Genomic DNA, 14,220 nt, shown 5'->3' on the forward strand with positions numbered 1-14,220 from the left:
TCCCCTAATTTGGTGTCATCTGCAAATTTGATAAGTATGCCCCCAATTTTGTCCTCCAAGTCATTGATAAAGATTGAATAGCACTGGGCCCAAGACAGAGCCCTGTGGGACCCCACTGGTCACTTCTCTCCAGGATGAAAAGGAGCCATTGTTGAGCACCCTTTGGGTTCGGCCAGTCAACCAATTACAAATCCATGTAACAGTTGCCTTGTCTAGCTCACATTCTACAAGCTTGTTGCAAGAATGTCATGGGGAACTTTATCAAAGGCCTTACTGAGATAAGGATATACTATATCCATAGCATTCCTTTCATCTACCAAGCTCATAATTTTATCAAAGAAAGAGCTTAGATTTGTCTGGCATGACTTGTTTCTCTGAAACCCATGTTGACTGTGATTATGGAATTGCCTTCTAGATGTTCACAGACTCTCTGTTTAATTATCTGCTCTAGAATCTTTCCTGGTATTGATGTCAGACTAACTGGACGATAATTGTTTGGATCCTCTTTTTTCCCCTTTTTGAAGATGCGGACAACGTTTGCCCTCCTCCAGTCTGCTGGGACTTCTCCTGTTCTCCAGGAACTCTCAAAGATTATTGCCAATGGTTCTGATATTATATTTGCCAGTTCTTTTAATACGCTTGGATGTAGCTCATCTGGTCCTGGAGACTTTTATTCATTTAGGTTAAACAGATATTCCTGTACTATCTCTTTACTTATTCTGTGCTGAAATTACCCTATTCTGTCCTCTGCTCCATTATCCTCAGGTTGAGCACCCTTTGCCTTTTCTGAGAAGATGGAAGCAAAAAAGGTGTTAAGTAATTCTGCCTTTACTCTGTCTCCTGTTAGCATTTTGCCATCTTCTCCACGCAGTGGCCCTACCGTTTCCTTCTTCTTCCTTTTGCTGCAGACATATCCAAAAAAGCCCTTTTTATTGTTCTTAACCTCTCTAGCAAGCCTAAGTTCATTCTGTGCTTTAACTTTTCTGACTTTACCCCTACATGTGCTCGCTATTTGTTTGAATTCCTCTTTAGTGATTTCCTCATTTTTCCATTTCTTATACATGTTCCATTTAAAACTTAGCTCAGTTGAAAGTTCCTTAGTCATCCATCCTGGCTTCTTGACACATCTCCCATTTTTCTTCCTCATTGGAACTGTTTGAAATTGTGCCTTCAGTATTTCCCTTTTAAGAAACTCCCATCCAGCTTCAACTCCCTTCTCTTTTAGTATTGTTGACCATGGGATCACCCCCAGTATTTCTTTAAGTTTACTAAAATCAGCTTTCCTAAAGTCTAGAATGCATGTCTGACTATGCCTGACTTCTCCTTTCCATTGTATAACAAACTCCAGGAGTGCATGATCACTCACACCTAAGGATCACACCACTTGCACTCCATTAACTAGGTCATCCCTGTTGGTTAGGATCAGATCCAAAATAGCTGATCCCCTTGTTGCCTCTTCCACCTTTTGGACAATGAAATTGTCTTCGAGGCAAGTGAGGAATTTGCTAGACCTTGAGGATTTTGCTGAGTTTGACTTCCAGAAAATATGAGAATAGTTGAAGTCGCCCATCACTACTACATCTCTCCTTTCTGAATGTGTTGTCATCTGTTCTGGAAAGGCATCATCCAATTCCTCCATCTGACTTGGGGGGTCTGTAGTAGACTCCCACAATAACTTCCTTGTTGTTTCCCTCCCCTTTAATTTTTATCCAGATGCTGTCCACCTGATGTCCTGGATCTGTTCACTGGTGTAAGCATCCCTGACATATAAGGCTATTCCTCCTCCTTTCCTGTTTGGCCTGTTTCTCTTAAAAAGATTATACCCCTTTATTTCTACATTCCAATCATGAGACTCATCCCACCAGTGAGGCCTATTATATCATATTTGCTTTGTTGTGATAGGAATTCAAGTTCATTCTGTTTATTTCCCATACTCTGTGCATTAGTGTAGAGACATCGAAGACCATGTGTCTCCTTTACTTACTGCCTGTGCAAGTTTTTTGCCTCCCACTTTTGGGTCCTTACACTATTTGCATTGTTCCCTCTATGTCAGTTTGACTATTTTCTCCAGCCCTTTGCCTTCCAGAATACTGTCTCCCTCCCCCGCATAACTCAGTTTAAATCCCTCCTGATCAAATTTCTGAGACTACTGGCAAAAACATTTTTGCCAACTGGCATGAGATACAACCCATCCCTTGCCAGAAGTCCCTCCTCATGCAGCCGCAGCCCATGGGCCAAGAATCCAAAAAGTACTTGGCGGCACCATCTATGGAGCCAGTTCTTTACATTTGCTATTTTCTTCTCCCTTCCTGGACCATGCCCTTCAACTGAGAGAAGAGATGAGATGACAACCTGTGCATCCACCTCTTTCAGCTTTCTACCGAAAGCCTCATAATCCTTTCTGATATTCTGAACGCTGTGCCTTGCAATGTCATTGGTTCCCACATGAACCAAAAGAAAGGGGTGATGGTCATTAGACTTGACAAGTCTTGTCAGTCTCTCTGTCACATCACGGATCTTTGCCCCAGGAAGACAGCATACCTCCCAAGACATCTTGTCAGGCCCACAAACCACTGCCTCTGTACCCCTCAGCAAGGAGTCCCCCACAACCACTACACGCCTCCTCCAAGGCTTAGCAGCGGCTGTTCCCTTTGGTGGAACTCTCAGGGTCCCCTGCTCTGTCCCTGAAGTCTGTCTCTGTCCCTGCTGCTGTTCCTCATCATCCTTGATAATAGAGAGAGATTGAAATCGATTCTGTAGCTGCAAGCTCACAGAACGTTCCCTGGTTTCCCTACTTCTGTGTCTGACATTCCTCCAACTTTCTACTTCTGTTGTATGTGAAGTGACCTCCTCCTCCCCAGCAACTTCCTCAGTGTGTTTCCCATCCTAAACCTCCTGGTCCATTCTGTTCAGGAGAACCTCCCGCTCCCTAAGATGTTGAAGTGTGGATACCTGGGCCTCCAGCTGCTGTCCTTTCTCTTCTAGGAGGGCTACCAACTTGCACTTGGTGCAGGTGAAGTTCCCCACATCCCTTGGCAAGAAGATAAACATCCCACAAGTGTTGCAGGTGACTGCAGCAGGGCCTTCAGTGTCCATACTGGAAGCCTTAAGGAGGCACTGAAACAAGACTGTGGGCTTCCCCTGCTAAACTTGGTCTTTGTCCCCAAGCTCTGTTACTGAGTTCAAGTCACTGTAGAGAGCTCCTGGCTACTAGCTCCTTCGAGAGGCAAGTCTCTGACTCACTTCCTCTTCCTCAGAGGAAGTGAGTCAGCCCCTTAAGGGGGGGAAAAAGTGAAAAATTTAAAGACCCTCCAACAATGTTTTCAGGTCAGCTTCTCCTCTATTCTCCAAAACCTCCTTGACTATATAAGAAAAATTAAAATTCGTGCCTTTGCCAGCCTTCTGTAGAATTAGGGTTCAGGCTCCTGCCAGCAGAATGCAATAGCTCAAAGTCTAAGTTTAGATCTCACCCAAACACATGGAGAAGAAAACCAGCCTTTTCCACTTCATATGCAACATGGCATGTATTCTGCTATAAAGTTCACAGTCCAAATACCATCTTCCTTTCTTCCCTTTTTGAATTTCTATTTATTTTTTTATTTTTTTTGTGGGAAAGATCTTGGAAACATGTGAGCAGTGTCTGAAAATAGTGGGAAGTGAAAAAAGGATGTTTTTACTAACTGTAGTAATGCCACCCTTGCTCTCCCCTCTCCTTGCCCAAATATCATGAAATGTATAAGGAACTAAGGTCCAAAACACATTGCAGAAATAATCCAGTTTGAGACTGCTTTAACTGCCCTGGCTCAATGCTAGGGAATTCTGGGAACTGTAATTTTGTGAGACATTTAGCATTGTCTAACAGAGAGCACTGGTGCCACATTAAAATACAATTCTCAGGATTCCCTAGCCAGGACAATTAAAGCAGTCTCAAATTTGCACCACTGATACTAGTAATACAAGTGAGTCTCCTTCTTTGGAGGTTTTTAAACAGAAGCTGGCCATCTGTTGGGAGTGCTTTGATTGTGTCTTCCTGTATGGCAGGGGGGTAAACTGAGGCCCTGTACAGATGGGCCAGAAAGCACGTACTCAGTACATGCTAGGGTTTCCTGGGAGCTTCCTTTTCAGATGCTCCCTAACCCTAGTACGCCCTCAGTACATCAAAATAGCAGTGCCAAAAGGAGCTCCAAAATGGAGCTTCTTTCACGCCGCGTATCACTGGTGCGGCCTTTACATGGCCACGCCAGTGATACTGAGGAGAAAGGGGCCAAGCGGTCCCTTTCTCTGTCTCCTCACCACTGTCGGGATGTCCTTGAGGCATGAAGCGTTTTTCCGCTTCCCCGAGGCCTGGAAAAGCGGCGTATCAGGGCCTCTGGGGCTGCCACTGTGGCAGCTCAGGCCCTGATCCATTGGGGAAAGGTGCGGGTGCAGGCCACCCCAAAGGGGCGGTCTGTATCCCACCTTAGATGGCTCTTGTGGTCTCTTCTTAATCTATTATTCTAGTGTGTCTTTAATGAAAGCTGCACTTGGATTATTTGGCACATTTTATCCAACGGTGGGTGGGAGGGATGGTTTTATATGTACAAAAGATTAAGAAAAACCAAACAAAATAAATAATAAAACAGTGAAAGACTTACAATATTTGACCTGAATCTAATTACTATTCCCAGCCTAGAGTAGACTTATTGAATTAGTGGGATTAACACGTGTGAGTTTGTTATTCATCTCTTGATTCAGTGGGCTTATTCTTGTTGACACTAGCAGTTCGTTTTAGGTCTACATATTAACATGAGACAGAAGACGGAATTAAAAAAGAGATTAGAATACATAAAGGTTGCATGCTATCCAGCTCCAGTGAGTTATGCCCAAGTCCAAGTATTGACCAGGTTGTAACCATGAAAACATATGCCACATTCTGCACTTTTCTTTTTCCTGCCAATAATAGTTGTGGAGAAGTAGCATCAGGACACCACACTCAGGTTCCTCAAGTACAAGCAGGAAGCAAGAAAGATATTTTCTCTTTGAGACAGTTTGGTGTAGTGGGGTTTGAGTGTTTGGGAGTCATAGAAACCCACTGGGTGACCTTGGGCAAGTCATGCTCTCTCAGCTTCAGAGGAAGGCAAAGGCAAGCCCCCTCTAAATAACTTTTGCCAAGAAACCCCATGATAAATTCACCTAAGGGTTGCCCTAAGTGAAAAATGGCTTGAAGACACACAACATTGATAACTTCACCCTTCCAGTCCCCTGAGATTTGAATACTACTACTACTACTACTACTAATAATAATAATAATAATATATTTATTTATTTATTGTATCCCACCTCTCCCATTTAAGGATCGAGGCAGATAACAGCAAAGAGAATTCCAAATACAAATCACAAAAATAAAAACAAAACAGTCCCCCAAACCCCCCACCCTTCTACCCTCCCTCCCAGGCACTTGGGCAAAGGATGATAGTTGGATGATTGTTCTGTTTTTATTAGTTGTTCTCTTCTTGCTTTTCAGTCTATCCCCCAGCCATGTCCTTCCCTTTGAAATGAAAGATAACTTCTGGGAGATGGGTGATACTGGTCCCTGTGGGCCCTGCACAGAGATTCATTATGATCACATAGGTGGTGGCAGGAATGCAGCAGCACTGGTGAACCAGGGCATTCCTGATGTGGTGGAGATCTGGAATCTGGTTTTTATGCAATATAGCAGGTAGGCGATGATGGGATTGCTTGGGTTCTGGGCTCACGCCAAAGCTTCACATCTTGTAAGGAGACTCACGTGTAGATCCTCTTTCAATCCTCTGTTGCATCTTTCTGCTTATGCTTTTTACTGTATAATTGACCCAAAAATCCTGAGTTGACTTATCCACGAGTCAATGTAAGTACTGTACTTTTAACTCTTATTTTTTAAAAAGGAACCATCCCCAGGTAAAAGGCAAGAGTGTACTCTGTCCTTGATTCCCAAAGTGGTCCACGTGGACCCCCAGGGGTCCGTGGGAGACTCAACAAGGGTCTACGGGGGTCTAATCTTCACATTTTTTGACGAGTTTGGGGAATGTGGTAGAAATGTAGCAGCAGGGGGTCCACCGAAACCAGTAAAATTTTGAAAGTGGTCTACGAGAAAAAAGTTTGGGAACTCTCTCATCTATCTAATGTGAGCACAAACAGTAAGACAGCTAGAATTTTGTAAATGCTTCAGCACCATTTTCCTTTGCTTTATCTTTTAAATCTTTTGTTACAGGCCCATAAATTTTACCCTCAACTTATCCATGGGTCATATCAAAAGCCATAATTTTGGCCCCAAAACATGCCCTTGACTTATATATGAAGTCGACTTATAGTCGAGTATTTATGGTAATTCATCTTCCTCAGACTTTTCCTCTCCTTTGTCTTCTGTTACATTCTCCTCACCAGAAGTTTTATGAATAAATCCTTGGCCTCCAGCTCATCTCTCTCTTTTTTTCCCCCTTCTCTTCATTGGTGTGTTGCCAGGGAGGCTGATGGACAGTTGCGTCATCTGCCTCAACATCATGTTGACACAGGAATGGGCCTGGAAAGGTTGATGACAGTTCTGCAGAACAAGCACTCGAATTATGACACTGACCTCTTCACCCCAATCCTGGATGCTATCCATACGGTAATGATCAGGTGTGAGAGGAAACCACAGCTGAGACATCGGTGGGCAGGGATTACATGTAAAATCTGTATCCCCACTTAGTAGGCTGAAGCCTACACAACCTTTATGAATTTCTTTCATTGACCTGTGTGTCTGGCAATTAAATTATGACATTTATTATTTAGAGAAAGGGAAGAAAATGAGAAGCAATATTAGTAGCTGACCCAGGAGGCATAGCTGCTGCTTCTGAATGAGTAGAACCCACTGGCTCTCTTTTTGATTTTTCATTTAGCTGGAAAGGACATCCACCCTGAGGAAAGAATGATGTGGCAGGCTCACAGCAATATACCTTTGTCTCTTTAGGCCTGGCATGGGCAAGTGTAGCCCTCCAGTTGTATTTGGGCTACAAGTCCCATCAGATTCAACCCAGATAAGCAGTGGTTAGGGATTATGATAGTCCAAAAATACATAGAGGATCACAGTTGTGTTACACTTCTTTAGAGACTTATGAGGCACTCAACAGCCTGCCATGCCCTGGAATGCATTCTTCAATACTTCAGAGTATTTCATCAAGGTTTGCAGTGCAGTCCTGTACATGTCTACTCAGAAGTAAGCCTTGCTGAGTTATTGCTTGATGCATGGCAACAACAGTAGAATCAATTCCTTAGAGAGGTGGTGTGCTCTCTCTCTACCCAGCTTCCTGTTGGGAATTCTCTAGCTGGATTTTCTGCATTGGACTCAATGGTCTATGGGCCCCCTTCCAACTCTATGATTCTAAGAGCATCAGAAACTAGCCTTAAAAAGATAAAGCCACAACTCCCTTAATTTCTTTTCAATGAGGTAACAGCAGCTGTATATAACAACCAAGGAAGGAGAACGGGGCAATTGGCAAGATTTTTCAAATATATTTGCAAGGCTGATGCTGTAGAGTAATGTTGGAGAAAGAAAGGGCTTATATGCAACCCAATCCCTTTCTAGAATGGAAAAAAATTAAGACTGAAAAATGTTTCCAATGATAAAGTGCCAGTCCTTGAGCAACAATTTACCTCTAAGTACCCTCACCCCCATTCACAGGCCAATGTGGAACATGGTCCTGACAAAATTGGCCCAGTCCCCAAGAAACCAAAACCAGAAGTAGATCCAATTAGTTCCCTGGAGGTCATCTTTTCTCACTTACCACTTAGTGCAACAAGAATCTTGCAGCTGCAGCATCAGTGACAGATGGCCCTCCAGCCTTTGCTTAAATACCCTCAGCAAAGGAGAGCCTACCACCTCCCAAGGGAGTTGATTCAACTTAACCTTTTCTTGCCATTAGGAATCTCTTCTCAATATTTATCTAGAATTTTATTTCCTGCAGTTTTTGTTCTGGAGCTCTAATACTACACTTTAGAGAGAAATTAGACTCTTTGGATCACTTGAAGGAAACATCTGCAACATTCATGATAGGGAACTGTGCAGCATGGCTTTCCCATTTAGGGTTCCTAAAACATTTCTGTTTTTCTCTTTCAGGGATGTGGTGGGCCCAGCTACCAGGGCTTGGTTGGGGAGGCTGACGCTGGTGGTGTGAACATGGCCTACAGAGTGGTGGCAGATCATGTGCGCACCTTGTCTGTATGCATTGCTGATGGTGTTTACCCAGGCATGTCTGGTGCCGAGTAAGGAAGAAATGCATTAACAAGGGTTGATGGGGATAGAAAGTTGACTCAAGTCTTAGAGGGAGCTTGAGCAGGATGGAGGAGATGTAGGGAAATTCTGAGGAAGAATGCTTTCTGAACAAACAAAAAAGTGGGCTTTCAGGCAGAAAAACTACAGTCTTGAATAGAGTTAGGAAATGTGTGTATATAAACATCTAAATCCTGCCTTTATAACAAAGGAGTCAAGGTAGTGTACATGGTCCTCCTCTTTTTTGATTTTTATACTCATAACATACTCATAGCCTATGAGATAGGTTAGGCTGAGGGATAGTTACTTTTCCAAAGCCACCCAGTGCATTTTCATGGTTGAGTGAAGATTTGAACTTGAGTATCATCAAGCCTAGTTCAAAGCTGCTACACCGCACTGCCTGTTGAGAAAAGTGCCAGTGATGATACCTGAAAAATATATGTGTGGAAAGTTAACAGGATAAATGCTGAGGGGATGTGGCTTGAGTGACTTTGTGAACATTGGATGGGGAAAGTGAAATAGCTTGCTAGCCAAGAATACTAACTCTGGGCGGACAACTTATCTTTCCTGTAGGCTTGTTCTGCGTCATATCTTGCGTAGGGCTGTAAGATTTTGCTCCGAAGTTCTCCATGCACCACCTGGATTCCTGGCCAGCTTGGTTCCTGTTGTTGTAGAAATCTTGGTAATTGAGACCTTATTATTCTGGCTGGAGTCTGTTGAGAATTATTACTGAATCTACAAAAGTATTACATGCCAGGGCAGTATAACTGAAAGGTTAGGGAACTTGGAATATGGACACCTGGGCTGCATCTGTATTCTTGTGTCTTGACTGAGTGGCAGTCTCCTGTCATGAAATAGTTTTTCCATCTGTAAAATGGGTGGTGGGAGGCATGTAGTGTATGCCATGAACAGCACTCAGAATAGCTATTCACATCAAAGCTTACTTGTCATTTTCAGAAGCCTACCTTCTTTAGAGTACTGAAGTTCCTGACATGACTACAGTTTAAAAAGAAAAAAAAGCTATTGTGTTTTATGTAGGGGAAATAATAGGAGAGCATGGACTATACAGTAATGCTAACAGCCTGATTCTTCCTTTGCAGGGAGATGCTTACCCAGAGCTAAGGAGGGATACAAACAAGGTGAGCAGCTGAAATAGAAGGCTAAAACTTGTATCTAGTAGAGATGTGGATTTTCTCCAAAAAAGCTGATTTGAAAAAAAAATTATCTGATAACTTGATTTGAATGTTATATTCAAACATATTGGAAGCTTTATATGGAAATGACTTTATTCTAATATTTGTGATCAGGTAAATAGAATAGCATATACTTTTCCTATATTCAATAAAAAATGTTACACCTGAAAGAACACTATTGTTAAAAGGGGGGAAAAAAACACCCAGACAGCTGCAGCTGATGTATATTATATTGGAACAAGCTAGTGTGCAGGGAGTGGGGGTCACACCCCTGTCTTTTGGTGCACCCAACGTGACACATCATCAACTTATCATTAACATTTGATATGTGGTCTGAGCTTTATGAATGTTTCTGCTAGGAATTCATTTTTCTCAGTTTCAAAAGTGATATCTTTATGTTTTCTTCAAATAAGAATTTTAGTTATTTTTGCAGTTACACACTACCATGGCTACTCCCCACCACCACCAATTCCTAGAAATTAATCTTTCTTACTCATTCAGTTTTGTTCAACATACTGTATATCAGCCAGCAGTAGGTTTATGTTCTCTTTCTCATTGGAAAAGACTAATGGAAGAGACCAGCTAAGGATCTGCATGAAAGTGCCATGTACTGAGCAGGTGCATGTACCGTATATTCCGGCGTACAAGACTACTTTCTGACCCTCTAAAACGGGGTCAAAAGTTGGGGGGGCGTCTTGTACGCCGGTAAGAGCACTTACCTGGTTGTCCTGCCAGCTTCCAAAGGTGCCTCCCTGGCTGCCGGCTTCCAAAGCCCTCCTGAGCCCTTTGGAAGCCGGCGTTTGTGGGCATCAGGCCCCCTAAACTTGGCCTATAGTAGGCCAGGGCACTGCCTGCATGCAAGGCAGGCTTTGAAGGCCTCAGCAAAGGCCTGGGGTAAATAAAAATAAAAAATGAGAGAGAGAGAGAGGGAGATAGATAGATAGAGAGAGGGAGAGAGAAATAGAGAAAGAGGGAGGGGGAGGGAGAGAGAGAAATAGATAGATAGGATAGATAGATAGATATAAATAGATAGATAGATAGACAGATAGATGCAGAGAGAGAGAAATAGAGAGGGAGGGAGAGAGAGAGAGAGGGAGACAGAGAGAGAGAGGAAGATAGATAGACAGATAGAGAGAGAGAGAAATAGATAGATAGATAGATAGATAGATAGATAGATAGATAGATAGATAGATGAGAGAGAGATGAGAGAGAGAAAGAGAGAGATAAATAGATACAGATAAGTAGATAGATGATATATATATATAGAGAGAGAGAGAGATGAGAGAGAGAGATGAGAGAGAAATAGATAGAGAGAGAGAGAGAAATAGAGAGAGGGAGGGAGACACACACAGAGAGAGAGATAGAGAGAGATAGATAGAGATAGATGAGAGAGAGAGAGAAATAGAGAGAGAGAGAGGGAGATAGATAGATAGATAGATAGATAGATAGATAGATAGATAGATGAGAGAGAGATAGATAAGTAGATAGATAGATGATATATATATATATATATAGAGAGAGAGAGAGAAATAGATAGATAGAGAGAGAGAGAGAGATGAGAGAGAGAAATAGATAGAGAGAAATAGAGAGAGAGGGAGGGGGGAGAGAGAGAGAGGGAGATAGATAGACAGAGAGAGAGAGGGAGAGAGCGATAGATAGAGCTAATTCGACTAGATCTTGTTATATATATATATTATATAGAGAGAGAGAGAGAGAAATAGAGATAGAGAGAGGGAGGGAAGGAGGAGAGATAGACCGAGAGAGGGAGGGGGAGAGAGAGAGAAATAGATGAGAGAGAGGGAGGGAGATAGAGAGAGAAATAGAGATAGATAGATCGATAGATCGATAGAGATAGATAGATAGATAGATAGATGAGAGAGAGAAATGAGAGAGGGGAGGGAGATAGAGAGAGGGAGAGTAGGATAGAGAGAGAGAGAGAGAGATAGGGAGATAGGCGATGGATGGAGGATGGATAGATAGCTAGATAGATAGATAGATAGACAGATAGATGCCGAGAGAGAGAAATAGATAGATTGATAGATAGAAATAGAGAGGGAGAGAGAGAGAGAGAGGAAGATAGATAGATAGATAGATAGATAGATAGATAGATAGATAGATAGATAGATAGATAGATAGACAGACAAGCAGGCAACCAAGCAAGCAAGCCAAGATTAGAGAACAAGTTGGGGTAAATGCAGTAATGTTTTTTAAATTTTTATTTGATGTGCATTGGAAGAGGGGTGGTCTTATATGGCAAGTATATCCCAAACTCTATATTTTAACTGGAAAAGTTGGGGGTCGTCTTATACGCCCAGTCGTCTTATACACCGGAAAATACGGTAGATGATTCAAGTGATTCTTATGTGTCATTTAAATGTGGGAGATAGGGTTTCCTTCTGTGCTACAACTAGCTTTATGTAATGAAACTGATTCCAATACTAGCTGTTGATTATATACACCTAAAACTCTGGAAAAAAGAACATGGGTTGTATAGAGTATGACTACAGAGTCGTACTGTATTCAGAATATGAAAACAGATCTTCTCTTCTACTTTGTCCAGTCTAGTATTGGAATTCTAATTTTTTAAAAATATAAATCAACATACAGCAACAATAAACATAGATGTGTTTCAGATCTCTTCTGTACTGTTCAGTTTTGCTAATATTACTCCAACCCGTGACCTTTATTCTGTTCTGAACAAGGCATGAGCAGACATAATACACTTACCTTCTGATCTTTTGTTCATATGCTGGATTTCCTCCAACACAAAAAAAGTCCACTGAATTTCCTGACTTGTGTTGGCTTAGTGCTCTCTTATCTGTATAATACAGGCTTGGTGCCTGTATTATCTGTACTGTAACTGTATAGTTAAATCAGTTCAAAAGGATACAGAAAAAATAGCAACTGCATTATTCCCTCATCTGCCTTTTTATATATTAATATATTTGTTATATTTATATCCTGATTTTCCTCCTGTGAGCCCAAGGCAGCATATATGGCTCTCCTCCTTCCTTCTCTATTCTCACAATAGCCATGTGAGATGAGAGGTTGGTGAGGATATGAACCTGAATCTCTCAAGTCCCAGTCCAACAGTCAAGCTACTCTACTACATTGTTTGTCCTATCCTCTTGATTCATAGGTTAGCATAGAGGACAGTGTGGTTTAGCAAATGAGCCAGGGACTCATTCCCCGTGTTTACGAATGACCCTTACTGCACACTTTAAACTATGCAATGAAATCTGTACAAATATTTGGTAACTTTTTGGCTTGTCTTTTCATTAATGTGTCTGTCTTGCTTTAATACCTTCTGCATTAAATACTTTCTGTGTTAAACACCTTCTGTACTATTAGTACTATACTACTGTACTAGCAGTCTGTTTCCAGGCACAATTCAGAGTGCTCGTGATGACCTATAAAGCCCTATATGGCTCAGGTCCAGGCTATTTGGCAGACCGTATCTCCCTATATGATTCCACTACCATCACAAGCATGGTTGGTGGGGACATGAGAGAAGGCCTTTTTTGTGGCTGTCCCTAGACTCTGGAATTCTCTTCCTAGGGAGGCCAGAATGACCCTGTTCTAGTCATCCTTCTGTCGGCAGGCTAAGACCTACTTGTTTAGAGAGGCTTTTAAAACAGAAAGTTTTTAAGGCATGTGATGGGGTTTTGTTATATTTTTTAATGTATTTTAAGTTTTTTAATCTTTTTGAACTTGATTTAGCATTTAATTTGTTTTAATTATTGTAGTAATTTAATTCTATTTTAATATACTGTGGCGGGTTACAAACCGCCATTTTGTACGTATTCACTACGTTAGGAAGGGGGGTGCTTCCACACCCCCCTAACCCTAGTACGTAGTGAATACATACAAAATGGCGGCGGCCGTTCCACACAACTGCCGCCATATTGATGTAGCGGACGCTGTGCGTCCGCACATCGTGCAGCGCTTATGACGTCCGAGTGCGCCATTGGTGCCTCGTGGCGTCATAACTGCGCCGCAGGAAGAAGCTCCATTTTGGAGCTTATTTTTTGCTCCGCGAGGGAGTCGTGCGGTTTGGCTGCTGCGGCTCCCTCACGGAGCAAACAGCAGCGCCAGCAGACCGCCGCAAAGCGGCGGTCTGTAACACACCTGTGTTTGTATGTTTTTAACTGTATGGCGTTTTTTAATGTTGTATGCCACCCTGAGTCCCAGCCTTTGGAGAAAGGTGGGATATAAATATAATAATAATAATAATAATAATAATAATAATAATAATAACAACAACAATAATAATAATGATTATGATAATGTACACTGGTACCCCGGGATACGAATGCGCCGCCTTACGAAATTTCCGGGTTACGAAAAAAAATCCATTAAAAAAAACTGTTCCGGGTTACGAAGGTTATTTCGGGTTACGAAAAATTTTTTGGTGCTTTTCGGCGCTATTTCACACGAAATCGTGGCTTTTCCCCATTAGCGCCTATGGCTTTTTCGCCTTACGAAGTATTCCGGGTTACAAAAGCGGCGGCGGAACGAATTAATTTCGTAACCCGGGGTACCCCTGTATTACTATTTTGAAGAATGAGTTTAATTACTCATCTTCCTTCCTGACTCTAGTTCTGATCTTTCTACAGGTTATGAACATCATCAATGAAAATGAGGCTGCATTTCTGTCTTCCCTCTTGCGGGGACGCCGTGTTATAAACAGAGCACTGGAGCAGATGGATCATTCCAAAGTCTTTCCAGGTACGTTTTTTCCCTCTTTCCATGATAGTTCAA

At 42.1% G+C, this 14,220-nt stretch overlaps 1 protein-coding gene across 3 annotated transcripts in view; it reads left to right on the plus strand.

Moving 5' to 3' along the window:
• Positions 1-14,220, plus strand: part of AARS2 (alanyl-tRNA synthetase 2, mitochondrial) — a 44,091-nt gene that overhangs the window by 5,077 nt on the left and 24,794 nt on the right. For all 3 annotated transcript variants that reach the window (XM_042467926.1, XM_042467917.1, XM_042467934.1), the window contains 6 exons: positions 5,504-5,698; positions 6,481-6,625; positions 8,114-8,259; positions 8,840-8,948; positions 9,367-9,405; positions 14,076-14,187. In XM_042467926.1, the coding sequence (XP_042323860.1) occupies positions 5,504-5,698; positions 6,481-6,625; positions 8,114-8,259; positions 8,840-8,948; positions 9,367-9,405; positions 14,076-14,187 (746 nt within the window). The remainder of the gene's footprint in view (positions 1-5,503; positions 5,699-6,480; positions 6,626-8,113; positions 8,260-8,839; positions 8,949-9,366; positions 9,406-14,075; positions 14,188-14,220) is intronic.

Source organism: Sceloporus undulatus, chromosome 1 (genome assembly GCF_019175285.1).
Source record: "Sceloporus undulatus isolate JIND9_A2432 ecotype Alabama chromosome 1, SceUnd_v1.1, whole genome shotgun sequence".
In the NCBI taxonomy this organism is placed as follows: Eukaryota; Metazoa; Chordata; class Lepidosauria; order Squamata; family Phrynosomatidae; genus Sceloporus; species Sceloporus undulatus.